General features: G+C 39.6%; 1 protein-coding gene across 5 annotated transcripts in view; it reads right to left on the bottom strand.

Annotated features, from left to right (window-relative positions):
• Positions 1-2,532: 2,532 nt before the first annotated feature.
• The window catches only part of elavl2 (ELAV like neuron-specific RNA binding protein 2), a 28,352-nt gene continuing 3,967 nt past the window's right edge, over positions 2,533-26,917 (bottom strand). For 2 of the 5 annotated variants that reach the window (XM_010744437.3, XM_019262044.2), the window contains exons 2-8: positions 18,380-18,470; positions 17,134-17,377; positions 12,358-12,461; positions 9,743-9,896; positions 7,758-7,983; positions 7,008-7,046; positions 2,533-5,180 (exon numbers count right to left, since the gene is read on the bottom strand). In XM_010744437.3, the coding sequence (XP_010742739.1) occupies positions 4,850-5,180; positions 7,008-7,046; positions 7,758-7,983; positions 9,743-9,896; positions 12,358-12,461; positions 17,134-17,377; positions 18,380-18,451 (1,170 nt within the window). In that variant the 5' untranslated portion in view covers positions 18,452-18,470 and the 3' untranslated portion in view covers positions 2,533-4,849. The remainder of the gene's footprint in view (positions 5,181-7,007; positions 7,047-7,757; positions 7,984-9,742; positions 9,897-12,357; positions 12,462-17,133; positions 17,378-18,379; positions 18,471-26,917) is intronic. The other 3 variants (XM_027276655.1, XM_027276650.1, XM_027276660.1) reach the window with 3 other exon arrangements.

Here is a 26,917-nt window from a genome sequence, read left to right as displayed (position 1 = left end):
TGTCCACAGTTTTATAGCCACTTCGTTCATTCATGATGGATGTCAATGCTGTCAATACACACTTTGGCCACTATGTCAAATTGGCTTCACAGCTCGCACGAATGGTACCACCCTGGACAAGTTGCCAGGCGCACAGAGACAACCATTCACACCTATGGGCAATTAGTCAGCAATTAACCTATTAAGTGCATGAACGGTTAAAATACAGAAAAAAGTTGAAAGAGTTTCTGGAATGGAAATGGATAAATAGTCGCGATTGCTAATGCAGCAGAGATGGTTGGAATAATTCTGCCACTCAAAGTGGCAGTAGCTGAAATGTGAACTTGACCGAACCGACCTAAAACACTCACACTTTAACTGTGTGAATAATAGTGCTGAATAACACTCAGTTTTAAAAAATCAATCAATTCAAATGAACACATTTAAGAACATGACAGGTTGTTGAAGGGGCACTTGAGTTCATCTGACAGGGCAGTGGGACACATCTGACAAAAACAGTTGGGAAGCACTGCATTAAAAGAGACCAGATGGATGGATGCTAAGGTAATAACACCTTTTCTTCCTTTGTGGTCTGGGTTAGTTTTGATTTGGCAGTTTCCATCAAAACAGTTTAATATTTTGGCCTTTGCATAGCGGCGCTGAGATGTCTCTCAGTATATAACATGGTGTCCTCTTCATAGTGAAAAGCTAACATTTTGTCCCTTGTACTTCATTTGTGATCTGAATGACTACTTGTCCAAAGCATTCAAAAAAGGGAGTCAAAGTCATTTTCGAGCAGCTGTCAAAACCAAAATGATTCAGTGCACTGCTGGAGGAAATCTGGTTCTTTACGTCAAACTACTAAAAGAGGGATGTGACATCAACTTACACCAACTCATCTGCGACGGCCATTAACCGTTGAAGCCTAATCCTGTTTTTTACTAGCAGCGTGTAATCACAACACATAGCGAGAGAATGTCCAATCACGAAACTCGTCTGCCACGATAAGACCAGTTTCAAGCTGGAAGAAGAAGAAGTCTCAAACATGCCAGATAAGAAACAAACAAGCCGTCACTCAAGCCAAAGCTCCTCAACAACATCAATATCTGTTTCCAGTAAGGCACAACAAACCCGAGAAGTGCTATGCAACCTTAACATAGACACGCAGAATGCTTTTAAACTGTGCAAATGACTCCTTTCGTAGTAAAAACTGCTGTCAGGAAAGATTACTTCTGGTCTAACATGCAGGCTAATGGAACAGTAAATATCGGAGAGACTCTGAAAGCTTTTTAAGCAGCACACAGATTAGCCTCCTTATCTTCCGCTAGCCAAACAGAGTGCTAAAATAACTACATGATTGTGCATGGAATAAATATTGTTTTCATTAAACTGAGCGACGTGCTGGAACTTTTTTTTTTTCCCCTCTTCCCCCACTACCCAAACAGTGATTACTTTAAAGCTTTCTTTACAAAAAGGCAGCGCGGTTTCTTCAGCGGCTCCCATCTGCGTCTTTGCAGTGCCCCTAAAATGAGTCGGGCAGTGTGAGGTGGCTGCGCAGTAGGGAAGCACACTTCAAAGCAGGCCATTTCATCTTCAGCGAGGCTGTCGGCCTCAAGTGGAGCATGAGATAAAAAAAAAAAGAAAAGGAAAATCAATACTCTATATCAGGCTTCTTCCTTCAAGCCCTGTGCTGCTCTTTGTGACAAGCCAGCACCTGAACTATGCCCCAATTATCTATCGTGGTAGGACAGATTAGATCTTTTCAGACGTCAGAGGTTGAAAGCTTAAAAACCTGCATTCAAAATACTCTGCATTTGTTATTCCTTCCTTTAGTGTCAATGCTGTTGTGCAATAAAAAAATAAAAAAAAGGGACAAGCTACATTCAAACAAGTGACATCAGACAGAATTGACAAGCAGGAACATGACTACCGAACACAGTTATTCATAAAAACAGTAGCTACTGCTAAACAAAAAGTATGAGATCACATCAACTCACCTAACAAAAAGATAATATGGATCAGGGATTGCACTGGTAGAACAAGAGAAGCAACCACTGATTGAGGGTACATTTAAAAAGAAGAGTTTGACGATTTGCGATTTTTTTTTGGATACTTTGTTGCAGTGTTTGATGATTTGATGCCACCCATGTCATTTTTAGCTAAACTTGGCATAAAGAGAAGTAGGAAGGGGTAGCAGTTCACCTGGGTCTAACACCTGGACAGAGCAAGGCTCACCATTTCCCCCTGCTTCCTGAGCTAATGTCTCCTGGCTGCAGCTTGATATTTACTGTACAGACAGAGGTATTGATTCTTGTCATGCAACATTCAGAAAGTGAAACGATTTCTCAAAATGTCAAACTGTTCCTTTAAAAAGGGGCATTTGGCAACTCTGAAACAGACAAGAATTTTTAAACGGGTGTGTTTTCTTCGTTTAATCTATCCCTGTTTTAGTTCAAAGATTTAAACAAGGACAGAATGGTGGGAAAAATGTTACTGACATTTCAACTGTTTAAAAAACCTGCAGGAAGGAATGATGGGATCCATTCACAAAGCAGCATTGCCCTTCAACTTATTTATTGATGTACTGAACATGGAAAAAAAATCCAAAGTATCCAAACACAAAGTAAAGAACATGTACATCCTTTTAAATACTCAACAAAAGATATTCTATTCCAAAAAAGCTGTGAACCAAGTCAGACTATACAACTTCAAATAAATAATCATTCTCATATTAAGAATTGAGATAAGAGGGGTGGGAGGCAACATTGTTTCAGGCCGGACCATCAGCACAATTTGTCAAGACCAAATAATCATGAAGAAGTTCCGAAAAAGAAAATATTTCCAACGATGACAGGTCAGGCATGAAAAATGTAGCCTCTACCCCACAGCAGCAAGTATCACAACTCATCTAGACTTAAATTTAACTTTTACAAGTAACACAAAGAAGGAATAGATAAACAAGAAAAAGCAGTTGCAAAGATAATTATATAATGCATAGCACACTGCTCATTTAAGGGGAAGCATGACTAGTAATTGGTTTAAATACCAAGCAGGATGCAGGTGCAGTATTCAGTGCATCTAAGGCTCAACTAGCCTCCATTTGTTTGTTCAAGATGAGTTCAGATGATGTTCGTCAAACTCTTGCAACCAATTTTGCTATCATTAAATGGAACTGCTTCACTGACCTTCCCCCAAAGTGAATAAAGCAATATACACCTTTTTTACGATTTTAAAGACAGGTTATATGCATTACGTATATATATGAGTATGAAAAAAACAAAAAAACCTAATCAAATAGTTCAAAACTGTGGTTTATATCCATTCTTTACCACATAAATATATATCTATAATGTTTATATATAAAAAACAAAACATATGTCTATAGTTTCTTAATACGTTTTTTTTGTTTGTTTTTTTATACGAAGCAAGACTATCTACAGACCAAACAACCAACAAATTTGATGCACTGTAATGCTAGTCCATGGGACAACAAATAAAGTATTTCAACTGAAGGCAAACTGAAAATAAAAAGGTCCATATCCAAAATGAATACCTTACATACTCCATAAAAGAAAAAACAAAACGATATATATAATATCACACTTTCCGATGAAGTCCAAACTAGAACCAAAAGAAGTCTGCCAAATACTCAACATAAAAAAGGACTTATTTACATAGCTCAAAGCTCAGGAGTAATCCGTTCTGTTCTCCAGACTAAATATTTCTTAAGCTGCTGCCCCGACTGGCTCGTCAATCTTTCATACAAAGTATGTAAAAACTCTTATTGGTTGACATTAAGACAAAATCAGTCTAATGATATATTGTAGATACACCACAAAACACCATGAGCTCTGTCTGAAGGGAATCCTTTAGGAAGAACTGATTTTTATCCCCCCATTAACCTTTTAAGATATCTCCACATTATAATTTTGCATGCAGTTTTTTGCGAATAAACCTTTGTATTTTTGTCAGTTTCCAAATCAAATCGGAAAGCTAGTCATGTAACAACCAGGATGACAGGGGGACCCACAGATGATTTTACAAATGAAACCAGCACTGCCATTGATTCTATAATCTAAAGATAATACAAAGATCTCAAAAGGTATCTTTTACATCATAAATCTCCCCAGAAATTTCAACCACTGCAAACTTTCCTGTAAAGTTCAAAAGCTCACAAGGTGTCATATGAAGATATTTCTCAAAGTATCCAAGTCAAAATATTTTGTTCCAGGTCCAGTAAAAAGTTTCTCCAAATTTTTCTTTTTATAAAAATAGATGCTTTTTAAACCCACATCAAAGAGGTTCTTAGCTCTTTGGCAAGGTACTGCTTTAAGAATTTTTTTTTTGTCTTTTATCCGTTAAGTTTACAATAAGCAACATTATGCAGCCAACCAATAACCAACTCATATTACAATGAACGGAATACTTACAAAATCAACAGAACTGCAAATAGTTCAAAATAAGTACTTGCTAACCACTGAAGGCATAAACGCACCTAAGGCAAATCAGGACACAGAGAAATACAAAGAAAATCACTACACATAACCTTACGAGACTTACTGTTTCAAAGCAGATGTGCAACAAAATGACAAAACCTAGAGTAACGTTTTAGATGGTCCATCTGTAAAGACAGCAAGAGAATTCAACATCACAGGCATTCAAACCTGCAGTATTTTTTTTTCCTGTTTTAAAGTATATTGCGAAGATTCAAAGCGTAGTAATGAAAAGAAAGAAAAATCACATTGTTGGACGCTAAATATTGTTTTTCTTCGTAACACTGATTTACAAAGCTGTTTTTACTAATGTAGAAAGTTACGGTCGATGCACTTCCATTTTCTGCTGAGTTTTCTAGAAACAATCTCAGTGGGTATTAGGCTTTGTGTGTTTTGTTGGTTTTGAACGAGACTTGCAGCACTCTGTCCCCGAGGCGGTATCCATTCAAGCTGGCGATGGCCACAGCTGCTTCGTCATAGTTAGTCATGGTGACGAAACCAAATCCTTTGCACTTGTTTGTGTTGAAGTCGCGAATAACCTTGACGTTTGTGACGGCCCCAAACGGCCCAAACATCTGCCAAAGGATGCTTTCGTCTGCGTCTGGAGCCAGGTTGTAGACGAAGATACACCAGCCAGTGCCTGCGTGCCCTGGGATGTTGATGCCAGCCAAGCTGGTCACCCCGTCAATGGCCATGGGGGAGAACCGGCTGTAAAAGACAAAAGGTAACATGGTTCAAGGCGAGAGCCAAAATGAGGACAAAACGGGTCTTTTTATAAGACAAGAGATCATGCCAACAAGCCTAACACAATCTGACAAGTCCCCAGAGATCAGCACAAGCCATGCTTCTCTAGCCAAGTGTTTACATTGCTTCTACACTTTCCTTTCATTTTAGAAACACCTTTCATAAACTAGATATTTTTTTAGAAGTGATTTTTCTCAAGTCAACATGTATGCACACTTAGTTATTTCATATCTGAGCCAGAAGTTATAAATCCAGTTTTAAAAACTGTAGCTGCTTTTTTAACCCGTGCCTACAAGGACAGACTCACAGAATTATTCAACACAGTGTTATAATGGTAAATAACAAATTAAAGTTGAAGTTTGTGCCAAGACTGTAATAATAAAATAAAGGACAGACAAAAGCTCCGGCCTTGGGTAAATGTGGGTTTGCAGTTTCAAGAAACAAAATTCAAAGTGCATGGAAAGCCAATGAATTATTGCAGCAGGTGTCACATAAGATTAGCTGCTCCAGTTGGCCTCTCAGGGAACATCTACCATGACAGGTGTGCTCCCAGCATCAAGGACACGGAGAGAGATTTGGCAACGAAGACGTCAGCCAACGAGCAGGGCAGAAGAGAAATCACAAGTCTATTGTCGCTGGTGATGGGCCTTTGAGCTTTCAGGGGATTGGACTTCAATCATACTCGAGGAAAGCATTCTCATAAAACTGAACTTAGACAAACTGGTATCCTGAAAGACGTCTGATGCAACAAAGTTTAAAACAGGACAGGGCTGTCCATAATAGATCAAGGTACGAGTTTGGAGCGCAAAATACAAGTATGCAATTTTGTGCAATAGCAAGTAAGAGACTGTAAAAGTCTGTCCTTTGTTATGTAGACAAGCAGTGTAGACGCTTTAATCTAGACATGTTGTGACATTATGTCTAGATTAAAGCACTTCACTGCATCACTGTCACTAACCTTACGTTACACAGTCACTGACCTTATTTTAGAGGACACATTAAATAATTACCAGTCGAAATCAAGCTTAGAGAAAACGACTGAGCCTGCTCATAATAAATTTATGAAACCATACATAAGAGATTAAAGTGCATGAGTCTGACTAATATGAGAGAAAGCAATCATTCATTTCCACTAATCAGATAACCGATACCAGCACATGCTGTACGCTGGGAGGTTTGCAACAACAGATATGCTTGGTGTCATTCACGACTTATAGGTTTTACAGTGAACGGCACTGGGGTGTCATGTGACTTGTTCTCTCAGTGCATATGAAGTATTTTAAGTAGCTACAACGGGCTTGATGCCCACATGCATGTAACCGAAAACAAATTTTATGATTTTATATTTATTCCCCAGGAATCCAGCCAGCAGCAGCTCTAGTGTACGGCAAAGGGTGATCAGTCTTTAGAAGCACACACTGGGCTCTTGCCCTCACTGCTCTACTCGCAACAGACACATCTACCTTTGTGCTCAATATTTACATACACACTTACACATAGAATCCAGTTGGTGTGAGTGAATCAAGCTGTTTGTCTAACAAGCATTTGTTTATAGAGGGGAACACTAATATATGTACACAAAAGCATTTTTCTTTGATCAACAACATCATATTGAATTAGTGCTACCTTATGCAGTGTTAAACTACCTACGCAATGTTGCCAAGAGCGCATGCAGGAAAAAATAAACATGAGGGAAAAAATGCATCCCGTCAACCCCCTCGTGTTACGTCTGAATTTCCCTCAGGATCAATTAAAAGCAGACGATGAAATCTAAAAGAAAAATCAATTTACCTTTTGACTCCATAGGCCATGTTCAGCAGATTGTCCAACCTAAACAAAAGGAAATGGAAATTAGTTTCAGTATAAAGAAGGTTTTTGTTTTTATGAGGTTGATGATGCATTTTGACAGGATGACAGAGATGAGTAATATTTCTGATGCATATAGTTAGTTGTTCCATTAAAGTGAATCCCAAGGCTATCACGTCCTTATTAACCTGTTGACTCAACTTGTTAATCAATATTCGACCTACAGAGCACAGCCAACAGGAGACATCCAGCTCATGAAAAAAAGCTCAGGTTAGGCTGGAAACTGCAGCTTTCACAGGATATTACAGAAAAATTCAATTTCTACAACTTTTCTTTTTTGCGTATACCACAGAGGTCAATCAGTAGACTGAAATTCATAAAGGATTCGTTTCAACATTTACGGCCACTAACTAGGCTAATTGCTTTCAGACCATCTATTGATTTTTCCACCAGAGTATTGCTCATCTCATTTTCATATTTGTCAAAATCTGCCCAAACCCAATTGTGTCGTAGGCCTACATCTGCAACAGGAGGAACACAGCAAAGTTGAAGATGTGAATATGGGGGATGAATTATTCTGTTCAGAGGATTGATGAGCTCCAACACAGAATATTTTTCATAATACTGCTGTGAGACAATTTAAATGCTAATTCAAAAAGCCTCAGACATCACTAGCAGTATTAACAATGCTCGGCTCTAATCAGATTTTTTTTTTTTTTGGTGTGCCCCTTTTACCTGAAGCGTTGTGCCTGCTGTGCGAGGGGTCCTGGGTACCTTCGATTGGGTGACTGATACAGCTGGGACAGCAGGGCCTGGCTGGTCTTCTGGCTCGGGTTGTTCGCAAACTTGACTGTAATGGGTTCAGTGGCACCAGGCGGCTTCTGACAGTTAAGACCCTTGATGGCCTCCTCGGCCTCAACTCGCCGATCAAAACGAATGAAGCCGACTCCTCTGGAAACGCCTGAGGAGAGTTCATTAACATCAGTAATATGCTGAGGTTTCAACAGCCATGAAAACAATCAGTAATGATCTGGAGCATGAACTTCCAATGACTAATTGGAACACTTCAAACATTAATTTGAGAAAAAGTGTTTATCGAAGCAGATGTAACGATAACAAATTTACGTTTTTACGATTACGTTATCAAACCATGAATATCTGATCCTGAAAACTATGAGACATCTTTACAGTGTTGCATCACTGACCTACAAAGTGGTTGGCTCAAAATATAATTAACAAAATGATAGCCGAGATGTTTGCTGTAGACATACAATTCACAATTGGTAAAATCAGAGGTATATGAACAAACTAAAATCCATTTTTATACAAAAAGATTTGCAAAAAATTCAAAATATGGACATCAATTTAATTTGAACATTTCACAAATATTGCTGACATTGCTAATGAAATATGTTCCACATCCAGAAACACTGCACAAACAGTGGTCAGTCGTGACCCATTCCAAAACCAAAAGCACAAAAAGAACGTGCAGCAAAGTGTAGAAAAGTGGAGCACCAGCAACAATACAAAGCTTCCCCATGATGGGACACTGGCAGGCAGCAGAGAGAAACAAGACTGAAGATCGTGACATGACCGCAGAACAAGGTGGGGAAAAAAAGAATGTTTATTTAGACATCGTTGTAACTTTAAACAGACAGCTGGGTTAGTGGCATTACATTAACTGCTTTTAGTCATTTCTGTGTGAAGTGACAGTAACTTAAAGGGTAACATTATGATTGTTTTTGACTGTGGTTAGCCTAAAATCCCCCGGTTGATAAACAGACTGAAGCCAACAGATCTCATGAGTTGATTGAAACATCATTCCTTCAGCTTATTTACCTCTTACTGCCCTTTTGGGACTTCCATGCATGTTTTTTGGCTCTTAGTCTTGTTTCTTCATGCTGCCTGCCAATCAGCCTTGAGCTTCAGTATCTTTGCCAAGTCAAAGAGGTCCATCACTCTGGTACCCCATGTTGCTTATGGTACTACATTCCTGCTGCACATTTGATTCTCCTGTTGCTTTTGTGATTGGATTGCATTGCCTTTATGTTGGTGTTTTAATTGTTGTATACATTTTGTCCTGTATTAAAAAAAGGCATGCCTAACTTTGTATTGAGTGTTAGTCTGTCAGTTTGTGAGCAACAAACATTGACGTTTGGACTTCACATCGGTTCATTAACACAAAAGTAAAACTCAAACGAATTCTCCAGAAAGTGATTTAATGTTGGAACTATTCCCATACTGCATTCCTGAAGGAATGTGTTCCTGCAGCACACAGAGACAGAACCGTTGGGAAATGTCTCAGTGAAAGATGCTGTTTAGTGTTTGATGTAGAGAATATAGCTTCTCTAACGCTTTCCATTTCTTGCCATGAAACGGACATTGCATGTAAACCTTGGGGATGAGAAGAGAAAGAGGGAGAAAGCACGAGAAGGTAAGTGCAGGCAGGAGGGAGATTGGTCGGAAAAAGAAATTAGTCCTGCTACTTTACGCCCATTTCATATCCTGTCCGTCTATGCATATTTATGAACACCTCTAGTGGAAAATTGCATTTTGGGGAAACTCATACCACTATCTCATCCATTTCTCAGGCCTGACTGTGTCATTTTGTTCAGGACTCACTTGGGGAGGGACGGGGGAGAAAAGACAGGAACTAAAAAAGGAACAAAAAGTGGGGGGGAAAGAGCAAAACCGTGGGACAGCTGTCATGTCCTACTCACCAGTCACCTGGTCCACCAGAATGCGTGAGGTAATGATGCGTCCATACTGAGAGAAGAGCTGCTCTAGTTCCTTCTGAGTCATGGTTTTTGGCAAGCCACTGACGTATAAATTTGCATCTCTGATGGAGGCGGAGCTTGGACGCGCATAGGAAACCTACAGGGAGAGACGGAACATGAACACCATTACATCCAGTTTTAGCACATGAGGTAATGATCTTGCACTGCTTGAATACCAATAGTGTGATGTGTGAAGTACTCTTCTAAACAATGTGCTCCAATAGAAGTCTGTACTGTGTAATTATAAAACAACTCTAAGGTGCATTTACACTAAATGAAGCAGATATTGAGGTGAATGGTTGGTAAAGTGAGAATCTTAACAGATTTGCTTCAGGTGGCATGACTAGAGGAAAAACCTCTGTGCACAATGTTAGTCTCGGCTTCAGCAAAGCTGTGAGACTCCATGACTGCACAGACAAGATGAAGAGGAGAGGGTGGAGTTCCTTGTAAAAATTAAGGTCAGTTCGTGTCTGCTTTATTTGAGCCAATAATGGCAAAGTAAAAACGTGCGTCCTGTTCCACTCTAATGTGTCAGATGTCTGTTGATAGACTTGAACATGTCTGTACCTTTACAGATTTTACAGTAAACCTCTATATCCTGCTGGTGTGTCAGGTTTTGTCCGTTTTGTTTTGTTATCATTTGCGGCCTACAACAATAGGGTGATGCCCTGCAGTAATTTGTCTGCTCCACAATCTATTTGTCTCCCTATTTTTCTTTCCCCAGTGGATACTTAATTATGACTCTCATTGGATAAATGGACAGTGACAGATCAGTCTATCTAGAAAAAAATAAAGTTAAACTGGCACATTTTCTGTCCATCAACTGGGTTGGAAACCTGACAGAGATGAATGCAGCATCAGGCTGGTTTAGACAGCTCACATTTAAAAGCAAATTTATCATTTCTTGAAGAATGTTAGACAGCACGTCTGCCTCTTAAAAACCAATCTCGCCCATTCCCAATCTCCGCAGTCAGAAGACAGGAAAAGAGGCCCAGCACAAGGCCAGATAGAAATGCAAAATAAATCAACATTTGTCCATAAACAGAGCAGAGTAATAGAAAACAGACAGGGACCAGTGAGTCATCTACCAGGTCTTATGGATCAATACATCATTACACCCCTGAGTAGTCATGAATTCATTTTTTTGCAATACACCATCCCATTTTCAGTCATGTAGACATTTATACAATAACACGCAGGAGGAACCTATATAGGAGCCGGTGTGTGAGAATGGTGCGAGGAGGACTAAATGAGGGAATCACAGAGGGAGGAAAAGCAGGAAACAGCAGACTCTCGATTCTGCACTGTTTCTTTCCTCTATCTGTCTGGTGGCAGCAGGTATGTGTGATTCAACTGTCAATTACCTGAACGGCACAGCTGTATTTAATTACAGTGTCAGGCGTGTTAAATGCTCCTATACCAAGTCCCTTTCTGCAATCTTATGCAATGGATTATATGAAGAAAAGGAAAATCACTCACTTTAATTAAACCTTCAAAAAAATATTTCTTTTTGTGCTCTCAGATCGATAACAACTCCACTTGGTCACACCAACTCAAAAACTCGCCATGTTCCTCCCCTGAAGGGAAGGCTGACAAAGTGGATGTGAAAGCTAAAGCTCCCTTCCCACAGCCAGGCAACTCCCTCGCTTCTCCTCATCCCCTGCCTCCGTCCCAGCCTCACCTTCACACTTCATTTGATGCTAATATTTGCAAAGTATATTCCTCTACCTCACTGGAGTTTATTTGCACTTCTGACAGAGCAGCTAGAGAGTTTTTGGATGTGTGAAAAAAATAAAAAAATGCTCCCATGTTCTACTTTCAGGAGGCATGAACCGAGGAAGAGAGGTGAAAAAAGAGATGTGTTCTGTTTGATCCATGGGAATGTAAAGTGGTATGACTCATAACACGCCTCATCTTTAACTGTCAATATAATATTTCAGTGTAAAATACAGAAATAATCAAGCGTACAGCTCACAAATTTGGTGCTTTTCAAACACAAATTATCTATCACAAAATATATCTTTGCTCACAGACATTTTCATAAATACCTGCCCGTTGTCAGAAGGAATCTGGCTAGCACCTTGTAAAACCACTGTGAAAAAAATATCACATCTACTAATCTGGCTTCACCATCCACAAATCCTGCAGCACTATATGAAGCAAATGAGTTTTTCCACCAGCACATTGAGTGCTACATTGCCTGATGAATGCTAATGGCAGCCACCTCCCTGTAAAGGCATACAGCAGCGCTACAGAACATGCAACCATAGAAACAGTTCTGCTCTACTTGAGGCCCAGGCAAAGCCGCATGTGCCCAGATTAACAATAGGCTCCCTCTCCACCCCACATTTCTCCAGCCTCATTATGTTTCCACTCAAACCCAGAGAGCTAGACATGAACGGCATATCTTGGATTTTTGCAACCAGTCATGACGGGTAACAGATTTCTGTGAGTTGAATATAACGGTCTAATTGGGCTGCTTATTGGAGGGACTGAATAACGTGTCAATGTCTGTTTGCGACTTAAAAAAAAAGAAAAGAAATGAAATGACATCTTACCTTGATGGTTTTGGTCTGAAGTCTCAAGCCATTTAAGGTATTGATGGCTTTTTCTGCGTCCTTCGGGTCCACATAATTCACAAAGCCATAGCCTAGGCTCTGCCCTGCAATCACAAGAACATACACAGGGTCACACTTAATAGAAAATGAAAGGTGACTGCCAAATATGAACACGAATATGTGCCAGTAATACTCTGATACACAGACAAACAGTCAGTCAGTCTTTTTCTTATTTGGCAGAGCATGAACACGGGGTCACAAGCCCATTTCTAACAAACATCTACTTGGCTTACAACCTATAGTGAAATCTCAAATGAGGACCAACTTTGACGAACATGTCTTAAATTAACAACGACAGGCAATTGCTCTGCTTTCACACCGACTCATCTCTTGACACAGTGCAGTAGCTGAAGCTCAATGTGTTCCCCTCCTTCTACAGTTTATCTCTAAAATGTACAATAGATTGACACCCACTCTTTATGTGCACAGAGGCAATTCAATTTCCTCCACCCACACTGCTGGGTCTCTCTGCAATTCCACTGCCGGTCAAGTTCACCAGCTCAAGCAGCTTCAGCATATTAATACAGTACAAAAGCAACTTGAATTTGATCGAAAACTTTAGATGAGATTAGAGGGAGTTAATATTTTCACATAGCCCATGATCAAATTTAACCACAAGACAGGTCCAAAGAGATGATTCAGACAGTGCGTGTGGTGACAGGGAAACTTGTTTTCTTAAGTCGTCTTTAGTTACATCAGCTTTTACATGTTGTATGTGTGACAATATATAAGTTTTAATATAATTGATAAAGTACTGTGTGTATTAATAAAGGAAATACTGTCAAACTGTCTACAGCGTTGCTTTTAACTTAGATTTAGTGTGCATCTGAACATCCTCCATGTATCCATACTTGCTTTATCGGTCTTACCACCATGACTCACTAGTCTCATGGGTTGTTCTGCTGTGATCAAGTGAAGTTCATAAACTTAATTTCACCTTGTATCTCAGGGACTGTTATAGCTAGGAGAAACACGCTGAGTCTTTGAAATGAGCTGGTGAAATGACACTTTTACTTAAGCCTGGAGGGCAAACCGCCTGCCTCAGTGTATTACTGTACATGCTGTATGTGGGCACGCTACGCCCCTTATACTGATGTCTTCCTATGGAACGTCTAGTACCCGCTGCATCCACTGTTCAGGCTGGGAGGCCTTAAACGTGTTTCTATAAAACGAACAACTTGCTCACTTTCAGTTGTCATTAAGGCGCCGAGGAGACATGCTGGGATTCACTTTCAAACAGAACTGCACCCTGCTTCCAGTAAAAGACTAGCGCTGCCCATAGTGGGAGGAAAAATGACACAGAGACTAAGCTGCTGCAGCAGTCAAGGCAAGAACATTTAAAGTGAAGAGGATGCATGCATCTCTCTGGTGATTACTTAACATCTGATGTAGCACCCGTACACAGATGTTGGCTGGCTTAAATCCATTGCCACAGGGCCAAGGGAAAGACAAAAGCAACACAGTCCGGAGGGGAAACGGTTTTATGCAGAGCTGAAATTGAAATCAGAGCATCATTCCTGAAAAATGACTTGGAGGCTCTGAACAACATTAAGGGTCTAATTTCTTCCAGAGTTTGTAGTCAGTTTTTCAAGCTTTTATCAGTCAAAAATAATTTTAAGTAGTGCTTTAACTGCTAAATTTAGAACTGCTGCTTAGATACTGTCGATCAATTGATACTGCAACCTCGATATTAAAATTACAAAGACTACTGAAGAAGTGTGGATCAACCCCTTTTCTTAGAGTCCTGGGATTTAAAAGCAGGTTTCTAGTTCCAAGGTTTTGCATGATTGTAAACTGAAATTTGGACACGTACTAAATACATTTTCCCACCACAAAAGCCGTAATGGGCACACTGAAACTTTAGCAACTTGTACAGAGCAAGCATTGGTACCACAGTCCTGTTTTAGCCAAACAAATTTTAGTCTGTTTGTGTTGTTTATCCATTTACCTAAAAAAGAAGTTTGCCTTTCTTAGGTGTCCTGTTTGACAAGTGTCTACTGCCAGCCAGAGAGCTCAGGACTCACCCTTTCCAGCTGGCTGCTTTTCTATTTCTTTAATAAAAAGGCAATTCGTTTTTACATGGCTAATTACGCCTAATCAGATCACCACTGATGCTAAGAGCCTTTGGAATGGTGCCGTAAACAGACCCCAGCCACACTTTGTTTCACTAAACCATACCTGCATAAGGCCATAACAACTGAATTACAATTATAAAACTACGTAAGGTAGCGAGGGAGCATCCCTTAGAGAAACAGATGATAATGGCAAACAATAGCACTGCCACTTTTAAAAGGTTAGAATTGTTGACTTAAAAAAACAAACCAAAAAAAAAAAAAAAACACCATTTCTAGAAGCAAATATCTCCAACTTAATACATTTGAGATTATGTATCATCTTCAAAAAAACAAAAACAAAAAGACACATGATACACATGAATAAGACTCTAATTACAAAAAGTTCCCTTCAATTTTTGGGGTCCCACTACATTTCTAATAAATTCTTATTTCAATGTAGGTTGAGCAGTACAGGGCCATTTACTTCCATTTACCAGTGACCCTGTACGCAGACAAAATACAATCGAGTCAGACATGCATTAGATTTCCAGACATCCAAACTTCTCACTGTCAAAGAAAACATCTAAATTCATAAAGAGGCAAACGTCCAACTATGTCAAAGCTCTGTTTCCTATTTTATTTACCTAAAACAACATTAAAGACAGCAAATCTACAAGGTCAAACAGTCTGGTTGGATCGACTTCATCTTTTTGCTTTAAATTGCGAATTTTAAAACTCCTTAAAGTAAGAAACAAACGATTCATGGAGAAATACATGCTTTGGTAAAATTTGTGTTCATCCATTTGTTTTTATTTACAGGTCACAGAGGATCAAAACTTGAATTTGTGCTCGTCTTTAAATATAAGTCATTAGGTCTGAATAAAACTGTTTTCTTGGTCAAAAAAGTTTCAGCTAGGCTATTTCACTTGCTAAATCTGAATCTACATTTCTACTGCCCCACTTTATGGGGGCATGCAGAATTGCCTTAGGGCCAGTCTGATTTCAAACAACTCTTTTCATTTAGTTCCTTGCACTTAAATTACTTGAGTGCATGTTCACACTTGCTCCTCTAAATATGCAATCTATCAAGCATGTTTATGTTCAATCACCCAAGCAGACTGTGCTCAACAGCGATTCTAAACGAGGATCACTCGTCAATTCAGCTCAACCGATTTCACACATTAACAATCAAATGCATTTCTTGTATGCATGGTTGAACAAGGGCGTTTATTCCATGCAAGACTACACTTGACAATTTTCATCACTGCATACCAAAAGTCTAAATTCAGTAAATCCATAATGAGCCCACAAATACACCAACCTTTGACGTCTACCTATTGCTACCCTTTCTTTCCAGTGACTGGTTTTATACACAAAGAAATTCTTTACTACAAATGCACCTATAATAGAAATGCATTGTAGAGGCCAAAGACAGAATAGCTATAGCAGCAGGGTGAGAAACAGTTTACCAGAGCACTTGACAATATTTTTAGAGTTGAGGCTCTGAGTAGCTGTAGGGGACAGTAGCAGCCACGCAAAGACAGACTTGTGAATACTGGTCAGCTATACATAAGCGTTGTGAAATATTAAACATTATTAATATTTCAAAGCCAGATGTGGTTGGGTGCACATCTTCCATGTTAATTTTATGAGGGTGACGACCTTGGAGTCTCAGAATAGAGACAATCTGTGATGATTAAAGTTCTAGCCTCGCAGTTTAACAGCGCTTCTTCATAAGCGCTCTCTGCATTCGGGCCTCCTTTCAATGTAAAGATCTGTTCACTCAGAGGCTGTTAATGTTTCAGGACTGAATGCAAATGAAACAGATGTGTGTACACATCCTTAAAGAGGCTGACCATCGGGCTGCATTAAAAGCAGCAGATGGAGGAAGGTCCTGGTAACCTTGACCAAAACAGCAAGTAGTAAAAATCCAACACTGAGCCATCATCTACCTCCTATAACACTTTGGGGATGTCTGCTACATTCCTCCCAATAAAACATGAAATGAGTCTTCTACCTGCCCAAATATAAGAATGCCATAGTGAAATTGAGTCTCGAAATTCCTGTAATAAAGAACCAAGGATAGTCCCTCTGAGTAGAAAAACCCTCTATAGCATCTCTTCAAATTTCCCTAGAGCCCCTTTTGTTTTTTAAAAAGGACTGCCATTTAGGTACATGTTCATGCAGAATATATAGCAATTAAAATCAGTCTGTATGCTGCTGCTTGGTAGGTTTTAGAATGGTTACTATGTAAAGTAAGTGCCTGATATTCTCCATAATGAGATGCAGAATGATTGGCTGACTTTCAAAATAAGGGCCTCTGCATTTATTGGGGGTAAAAAGGTCCATAATTTATGATGCTAGATGTCAAATATACAAAAAGGAGGAAATCTCATACTGTGCATGCATAAACAGACAAGCTCATGACATGGAAAGTACTGCTAGTACGGCCCCACTGATACAGTATTTGGGTTCACTGATGTTAAGTGAGGAAAAATATTTTCGCAAGCATTTCCAACTTGCATTTCATCTATTTGAATATTTATAAATCTAATTGTGTGCCCATTTAATCGCAGAATGAATGCACAAACATTCAGAGCACATTGTATCTGTCAGGCCGAAGCCGTTAGTCAGCCATAGCAATGCAAACAGTTGAAGTTACCTGTTATTTTGTCTCGAACTAGTTTACAGGACTCAATTTCGCCGATGCTTCCGAACAAACTCTTCAGCTCCTCTTGGGTCATGTTCTGAGGCAGATAGTTGACTATCAAGTTAGTTTTACTGTCCTCTATGCTCCCTGACTCTACAGGTGAGGAGCAGTTGTTTGAGATTGTTGAAGGACCGTTGCTTGTGTTGTTGCAAGTTGGCCCATTGGACAGCTGTGTTTCCATGGCAGCAATTACCTGCTAAAGAGACAGAAAAGAAAATCAAGTCAAAACCAGATGCAAACAAAACAAAAAAATTAATAAAAACACCAACAGAGAGAGTTAAAAAAAAAGGACACTCTTCACACATTTAAACATTGTTTTGCTGAATACTGGCGATTTTAAAATGTTTGTTTTTTTACCTCAACACAAATCATCATCAAGGCAACTAAGGAACATGCAGTGCTACTTGTAATCTTCATGCCGTTTTTTGTTTGCAGAGTGGAACTAACACATTAAGGGTCATTGCATTTTTAAGTAGAAGCTGTGAACAACAAAATATCTGGTCAAATATAAAATGCTGGATCTTACAGCATGGAGAGACTGTACAATGAATTCCCTCTCTTCCTGATTACTTCCTGAAATCCTGATTGCTGCTTGTGTTTCTGGGCAAACTGAAGAGACTTTCTACTGAGAAAGCAATGTGACGGTCTAATAATCTGTCAGAAGCTCAACAATTGATAAAGCAATATTAAAGTTGTTAAATGGCATGTTTAAACTTCTTTTAAATTTAAATGTGGCGACCAAAGTGAAACATTTCATTCGGCAAAATAAACTGCAAGCCTATAGCAGCGCCAAATCTGCAGCCATCAATACGCTAGCATCGGACAACAGGCCCTCAGTGATATGGTAATTAGTTAAAGCAACCAGCAACGAGTTAATGTTTGAAGAGTCATCCTTTATTAACCCACTATGCATATTATTCAATCACATTTACTAATTTGTGCACAGAGGCCATGAAGCCATAAATTAAGAATTATTCTATGAGAAACATCACAGTAGCAGACAGGTTTAGACCATACCAATACAGTCAACAACTTGGGAGCTTTTCGTAAAAACACCCAAAAGTGCCCGAATTGAACATGTGATAAATTTGATTTGAGCATCAAAATATAAGAGCTAACATCATTGGTATGGCCTGAGCACTGAGACAAAAAGCAGGCCTTCTGGCCAAATGATTACAAGAAAAGAAGTGCCACAGACCCCAGTCCAAGGCTCAGGCGCCCACGAACCACTTCTAAGCAGAGAAGCCACATCGCACAGTCTGACTGCCATGTTAGTTTGGAGTTGCCGTCTGAAAATGTGGACACAAAAGTACTTCATGTTAGATCAACAAGAACAAAAGCAACAGTCAGAGGTGATCACATGTCATTGTTGGGGGGAAGAGAAGGAGGCTATATTTTGAGCTAGCTGTCCATGCAAATTGGTTTAAACCGGGCAAAAGCAAAAAGCAATGTTTCACTTAGTCACAATTCATCTGCAGTAAGAAGCAAACAGCAGACCCAAGCAGGAGTGTGCAGTCAAGAGAAAACCTGGCCACAACACCACTGACAATAAGCATGAGGAATGGCAATTAGTTAAATGAATGGGAGCACTGCACAAAGATGATCACTGAAATTGGAAAGCACAAATCAATTTGTCTGCTCAGGTTGTTCACATCCAGCGAAAGAGCTGATGCTCAAGTTACGCTGACACATCCTGCGTTTGTCATCCAGCTTTCAACACACAAAGCATTAGAACCGAAAACATCCACAGGTTCCCCATAGACCTTAACACGTTCATACTTTGAAAACAAACCACTTCATATGATCGAGGCGAGATGAGAAGCCACAATTCACCAACAAATACTAGAAGAACAGCTGCGGACAACAACGAAAGCTTACAGCTTCGAAGGTAAAACGCCACAGCAGTTAAACACTTGTGTCTGCGACAGAAAGGTTCTCAGTCGGTTTTTATAACAGAGATGCCACACCCCAGCTGGAATCAAGAGCGGCACTAGCGTCAAAAGAAATTATTGCATTTTTAGATGCTTATTAGCTCTGATGATCAATTTCCTGTGTCAAACCATGTGCAAAGGCCTTTTTTTTTGTTCATAGTTAAATAAGCTGCACACAGCAGCAAAGCCATGTTGAACATGTCAGAAAAAAACATAATGCAGGGGCACAATAAACATTCAGCTTTCACACAGCAGGAAGAAAAATCACTCTACTGTACCTATAGACATCATGTTAATGCTACCTTAGCATGTGCATTATGTGTTGTTACATGACAGATCCACACATAATACAGTCAAAGACTTTTTAGGACGAAGCAGTCCAGAAATACAGCAGATACCTGAGCGTTTGGTGTCCTATTTAACAATTAGTTTCACCTCGTTAGTTGCATGCAGTGAAAATGCCAACTTGCCACAACTCAAACACAAATTGATCTTCTCTACTCAAGTGATGAAAACAGCATCACGACTGTCAGATGGACAGGTAGAAAACAGATCAATATTTCTCTCAGACCACAGCCGATGTGTCATTTGTTTCACCATCAGCTGCATATGTGTATAATGTATGAATCAAAACATTAAATCTTAAATATACTTTCCACAAAGCTAGCTGGCATTCAATTCTTTATGCTGCCTTTATTGCGCTGCTCTATGTCTACATTTCTCTGCCATCTAAAACATACATGTACATGCCAATAAAAATGTACTTCTACTGCAGCGTTCACACGTCCACCCTCTGACATTTTGTTCTAATAGTATTTTCATTGTTGACTAGGAAAAGTCAGTACAGCCGTCATGACTGATGAAGATCACCTTTTCAACACTCTTTTTCCATTTACTAATTGTGTTACAATATTGTCACAGCTAAGCAGTCACTGTCAAACGCAATGATTGGCTGTGTGGCACGTCATGATATACATGAAGGCACGTAAACTGACAGACAGCTCGGTGTCACTCAGATCAAACAGCTCTGGACTCTGTTAGATTCAAATATAATTACAACCTCAGCTTCACTAAGTGTGAAAAATTGGAGGTGTGTTGTGAGTGTGCGTAATTAGAGTCCACTGTGATAGCGTGACTAAAAATGACAATGTACTGTATTTATCAATGTGTTTAGATCTTTATAATCAGCATGAATCTCTGTGCACAAAACAAAGAATATACCTGCAGCAAAGCACACTCACCAGTACTGTAAAGAACACATGTTGCCAACGTCTTTGTTATTTTTACATTCTCTCCAAAGGGCCACAATTGTACAAGAAATGTCAACGATAATATACTGTATTCTGGCAGATATACATCGTTATGGAAGTTCAGATTTCTGCCTCCAGATCATTACTGACAATATGGGAAGTCTCCTTCCTGATTTGGAGCACAATATTTTGAAGAGTGGAAGGCTGATGCAAAGCATCCACTTGGCACATCATTTAGCCATGGAAAATTGCAAACTTGTCACCTACATGTTTTAGTCATTTATATATTAAAAAAGGCAGTTTGCTTTCTCCTCAATCCAATGTGAAAGCATGTGTCCATCATCAGATGACTGCTCTGCCAACACCTGACTGACATGTTCAGTTATACCCTTATACTAAATCCAGACAGTATCGAGAATGGTCTCCAAAAATGATCTCCACTTTTTTATGTACCCATTATTTGCAGGAGTATCCATTGCAGTGAATCTGAGCCATTGAAGGCAATACTCTGAGGAATTTATGTTCAAGGAGTGAAGTTTAGTCAGGATGACACAGCATCCTATGTGACTGACAATATGCTGCTTCCAGTGTTTGCTCAAGACGTAGCAGATCAGAAGCCATGTGTAAAATGGTGATTCCTCAGTGCACATGAAAACACAGCAGCGCTTAGCAGACTGACTTGTTATGTGATAAGGGCAGTGATATAAGTAAACCTGACAATGAGATTTGCCGCTTGTGTTTCGTACCAAATCTCATCGCAGTTTTAAAAACATGAGTTTGATACAACGTGCATCTGTCTTTATGCTTTACATTCTAAACATTGAAAATTATCATTGAAGCGATACAAGTGAACTGTTTCACTCCACTATCACAATGCAAAGAAACTGAGGATGACTAAAAATATACAATCAATTTCCAGTGTGAAAGTTGAACGTTCAGACCAACACTGCTTGCTGGGTGGGGAGACAGTGCACATCCATCCTTACCGTCACTATTTTAAGGCTTCTGAATGCACTGTAAACAAACTGCATTGTCAATGTAGCAGTATACAAGCGCAAATACATGACTCATTTGATTCACTGGCATGTCCTAAAACCAAGGTCAAACCCCCACTGACGACAGAACGCATGCAAAAATAGAAACTACAGCTTCAACCCATGTGACCCATTAGCACACAAGCACATTTTGCTTACCAGAAGAAATAATAACCCCAGATGAGTGGACATGATTGCCATGTGGAAGATGAACGAGAAGATTATGGCAACATTCAAACTCTCAACATGAACAGTCTTTTGTCCAGAGCCAGTAAGAAAGCTACAGTGATAACTACAGTTCCCTGTCTTCACATTGTTACCATGTGTTATCTGATATCCTGTGAAGTACTATGCAGCTTGTGCTGTATAGAAACATTAAAGTTACAAGAACTACGAATGATGGTAAACATCTGAACCTCGTCTACGCCATTCCCTGTTAATAGTTATTAGCCACATGTTTTCACCTGCCAGCAGGAAGCTTAAACACGACGTGAAAACTCATGCATGAGGTTCATACTATTAATCTCCTCGGGCATATGAGCATCTGAGTATTGACGTGTACATTCTGTTATGGTTTCCTGTGTTATGAACATTTTTCAGCAGGCAAAAAAGGAGTAAACAGGAGCTGAAGTAGTAAACTTGTTACATGAGATGAACAAGTGCTGACTGCCTCAAAGCTCAACCCTCCAACACATCAGTGTATAAACACCTACTCTAACTGTTCCTCTCGCAGGTTTGAGCCATAGGACGATAAATACCATGAAACAATACAAATGTGTTTACGTTTAGAAACGTTATGAAAAACTACAATAGCTACTGATGTCCGTGGTCTGTAAATCAATCTTCATTTATCATTAGCTTTCCTGATAATCCTTAACCAAGTTACTGAAGATGTTGACAGCTTGCTGTATACAGAGAATGTTGACAGTAGCAATGCAACGTAAACCAGCGTACAGGCGCATGCTGTGCTCTGCACCGCTGCATAGTCTCTTCTCACTGCAGGTAAAAGCTAAAAAGGCTGCAGGCCATGATACACCACACTTAAAAAACAAAACAGTAAAACACATTTAACTTTTACTCTACCCCAGACAGCTCCAATCTGACAAATGTAAATATTTAAATATGGTTTCACAGTCTCAAAGTTGTTCAACTGTTATGCATTGCTTCATATAAAAACAGATATAATGTAATCCTAAATTATGACACTGAATTATTGCCATTAACAAAAGGCAGTCAGTCAGTCATCCTGATTGACAGCTATATAATATTAGAATATGCTCATCAGTTTTAATTAAAGCAAGTAGTGAACACACTGCAAGCACCCCATTCACACAAAGCGACGAGTACATGAAGTTTACAGGTAAACCTAACGCTCCTGCTGCACTTCACAGCTATTTGTCTCAAGGAATAAAACTAGTAGGTGAGTGCAAAATATAACACTGCTTCCACATGTTAACTTATGGTTTTGTTAACATGACAAAAAGGGCACAAAGACAAATAAAAAAACAAAAACAGAAGGCATATTCAGCCAGCGTCTCTCGTATGCCAAAACTGCAATCCTAAGCAGTTATCACTCCACAAGCAGCCTCCCCCACGTGCATAGTAACAGAGACAGAAGCAGGCCACAGGAGAACATATTGTTGTTGAAGAAAATGACTTACTTCAATCTCCATTTCATATGTTTCACCTTTTATTCTAAGTACAAAGCACAAACATTGGCTATTGTCCCGCTTGAGATAGTGCCACAAGGCAGAAATATTTTATTAGATAAACACTTGGAAGAGAAGGCTTGGCATGATGCCTCTCCCCAAAAAATTTCAGTCAAGGCTCTCACTGTGTGCCGCCAGCCAGCAGCCTCCTCTTAGTGCAGGCATTTGAGTGCGGAGCATCTTGTTTCCCGAGAGGCCTTGCCTCACAGTTTTCATCAGAAAGCAGCTCCAGATAAAGACCACGAGGTTCTTTTTGTGTTTCCTCATCATTGCTAAGATAAACTCATCTACAGCTACAGTTTTACCCCACTGAGCATGCTGCCTTTTAGGATTCATTAAAGTGTAATGTTTAGTTATTGGTACTCTCAGATCCCACAGCCTTCCCACCAGAGGAGAAAAGCCTCTGCACGCAGTGTTACTACAAAGTGCAGAGATTCACAATTCAGCAACACTTTAGACGTTACACACGAGATGTAATCATCAATATTGTCACAATGACAACGCACAAAATGCATGAGGGACTGATGACAAAGCTTTGCAATAAACTTTACATGCACTCAAATTCCTCGATAGTTACTATACTTCTGTCTGGTGCCTTAGTCTTGTGTCATCCTTCAGACTCTGTAGCTGGTGGTGCCAGCTCGGTTTTAGCAGTTCACTGATTGTGTAAATTAATTGCATGGAAAAGTGGCTTTGAGTGGGTGTTTGGAAGCCAAGTTTCACAGCTGATCAAACTCTTGTACAGCTGTAAATCAACTCAGATGGACACTATCACAAGCTTTTTTTAAGTACCTGTATCCTGAGCTAAAACCAGTTCACTGATTCGTAGATCTAAAGAGCAATAACTGATTTATTCTTTATAGAGTGACTATCTTTAGAGTTTGGATGATTAGTCGAACAGATAAAGCAAGATCATGATGTCGCAGCGCGTTCTGAGAACCTGTGGTCACACTAATCATAAATGTTTAAATTAATCATTATAGAATAATAGTCAGTAGCAGCACTAAGCTCTCTCCTGATGCCACTGAGGAAGAGGTTTATGACAAATGTGGCCTACAAACAATAGCAGGTCCTTTAGCTCTGAATTAAAATCAGTCCAAATGATGTATTTAAGTCACACCAGCCACATGAGGATACTTAGACGGCCTCTCTAGCTTTAATTAACAGCAGCTTCAGTACAGGCAAATTATTTCCAAACCTGCATGTATTGATTTTAAGAACTAGTTTGATTTCCTTCAAAAGATTTAAAAGGGGAGGCAGCAGCAAAGTTGAAGACACTAAACTCTGTTAGTAATAATGCAGTGAACAGGCTGCACTGTGATGATTTTCATTTTCCACATTTCTAATATGAGACTCACTTTTAAAAGGATTTCCAGTCATTTTGTACAAAACTGTTCCATTCAATTTGATGACACGTTTTAGTTTCTGTCACTGTCAGATTATATGAAACAATATACTGTTTAAGGCATTTCTGTCAGGAGCTACTGTCTTAAACATTAGATCAATGAGGGGAAATGCAGTACACAAAAATAACTGGTCAAAAAACAAACTATTTGCAGATCTGACTAACTGCAGAACTTCTTTAAGTTGAACCTGAAGCCAACGGTGAGATCAGCATGTACTGATGTGACACTGAGCACTTAAAGTGAGGAGGCACGAATCTCTGCTACCAGCTCCTCAGAGGATTAAATTGACCAAGTATGCGTGACAAGCTGCAGAGTGAAGAACTCCAGAGTGCACACGCTGCATGCACGGCCTGTCCTTGAGAACTAAAAGCCCACAAGTAACAGTTCAAAATATCCCAGATGAAAACACAGATGTGACTCGTCTGCCCACACACTGACGTGTACAAAAGGCAAATGCGGGGACTTCTAATGCTGTGAATACCTTAATACTCAAAAAACTAGGTGTGATGTGACCACGACACTGTGCCCACACATCAAGTGATTTTGCTTTTCATTAAAAATGAAAGTACATAATAATCCTATTAACTTGGGAGATTTTACTACTTTGACTAATTGAATGTGGCCCATTGTGTTGCCAAACTTCAATCATCTTAATTTTGACAAACAAGGGAAGACTGTTTGTATGCAACTTCCATCACATGCTGGACAGACGACGTGCAACGTGTGTTGCTCACAGGTCCACACCTGAAAACTGTCTTCAGTTCATCTTCACGCCAAGCTCTGCTACCAGATTTAAAGATGAGAAAAACTGTATCAACATAAAAATACTTCATACTTTGATAAAGTTTGCCCTGAAGGTGCAGAGCCACAGTGGGTAGGGGGCTGAGAGCAGGGTAGTTATGCAGCAGCTCCAGCGCAGCAGATGCAGTCAGAATAACAGTGATGCAACGTTCACTTATAATTGACAGGCTGCCTCCGAGAGTAGAAGTGTACAATTTCTCAACATTTTTACAGAAAGGAATAATCCAGCTAGTCGAGAGAAAAATAAAAAAACAAACAAACACGAAACATTTACTACACAGTCCGCCTGAAATCAAATTCAGTCGGGTAGTTTGCATTGCACAAGAGACAGCAACACATGGTCATCAATATTGACTTGTTCTGAAATTGACCAGAGGCATCTTTTTATTCTTTCTGACTTGATGCTGTTAGAGAACCAAGATAAAAATATCAACATGTCACTGCTTGTGAAAGAGAATATTCTCCATATTTTCAGCTCTATAATCATCAATTTAGTTTTCATTAAATCAAATGAATTGCTTGTTCAAACACTATTAGTTCAAATAAGTATTAACTTAGAAGTACTCTCATTAGTACTTAATTCTGAATAATCAAATGTAATTCACAGAAAGGAACATCACCACAAAATGGATTTAGAGTGAAGCCTACTTACTGCTATAAGATAAGATAGACTAATGATGTTTATGTTACAGCAGTAAATCATTTCCAGACTTATTAAAAAAGGTGCACAGGCCATACATTAAGAAGCTGACTGTGGTGCTAAAACCTGGGCTTATTGGATACCACTGCTCCAGAATCATCCCTCGAAACAACAAAACACAGAAATGAAAACTTCTAGAAATATCAGTGTTTAAACTAAGAAGAAAGTGAAGTGAGATTGTTCATTTGGCAGCCCTGAGGTGACATTTTGACTGAATATCTCAAAAACTGGTTTCATTTTTCACTGACTAAGAAATTTAAGTTTAGACAATACAGCTGCTGAGCTCCTGTCCAATAATAATTAATGTCTGCAGTGTTTAGACACCGGTAGGTATATATTCACACTACCTCAGGCCTACACACTGAACTACACAAAGCAACACTCACCACATCACACCTATAGAGAGCATGAGAAGTGGTGATCCATAAAAGCTGCTGTGATGCAGTGACAGGGTCAGCAACACTGTATTGCTGGCCTCCAGTAATGACCCACACATGCAGAGGGAGGGCCACCCTGTGGCCGACAGACAATAAGGACCAAATGAAAACAGTCATGTGTGCCAGCCACAGACTGCAGAGGGTGGGGGAGAAGAGGGGAGAGGCCACGAGGAGAAGAAAGGGGGATGGGGTGGACGTTTAAGAAGGACAAAGGGGGCAAAATTGCTTTTTTTTCCTCCTCCTCTTGTGCCGAAGCCACCCACTGTATACTAACCCAGTTCTGACAGCAACACACATTGCTGCGCAGAGCACAGTAATGTGGCCTTTGGAAGTTCATTCACTGTCCTGCATTTTAGTCACTCTGTCAGCAGCCTTTATTTAGAAAAGGCAAACATGGGGGCTCAATAATACATAAAGACAACCGCTCTCATCTCGTGTGTCCCTCTTAGGAGCACAGAGGCTGCTGAT

The sequence above is a fragment of the Larimichthys crocea genome, chromosome III (assembly GCF_000972845.2).
Source record: "Larimichthys crocea isolate SSNF chromosome III, L_crocea_2.0, whole genome shotgun sequence".
In the NCBI taxonomy this organism is placed as follows: Eukaryota; Metazoa; Chordata; class Actinopteri; family Sciaenidae; genus Larimichthys; species Larimichthys crocea.
The sequence above is the reverse complement of the archived record's forward strand: the minus strand, read 5'-3'. Positions and strand labels throughout refer to the sequence as shown.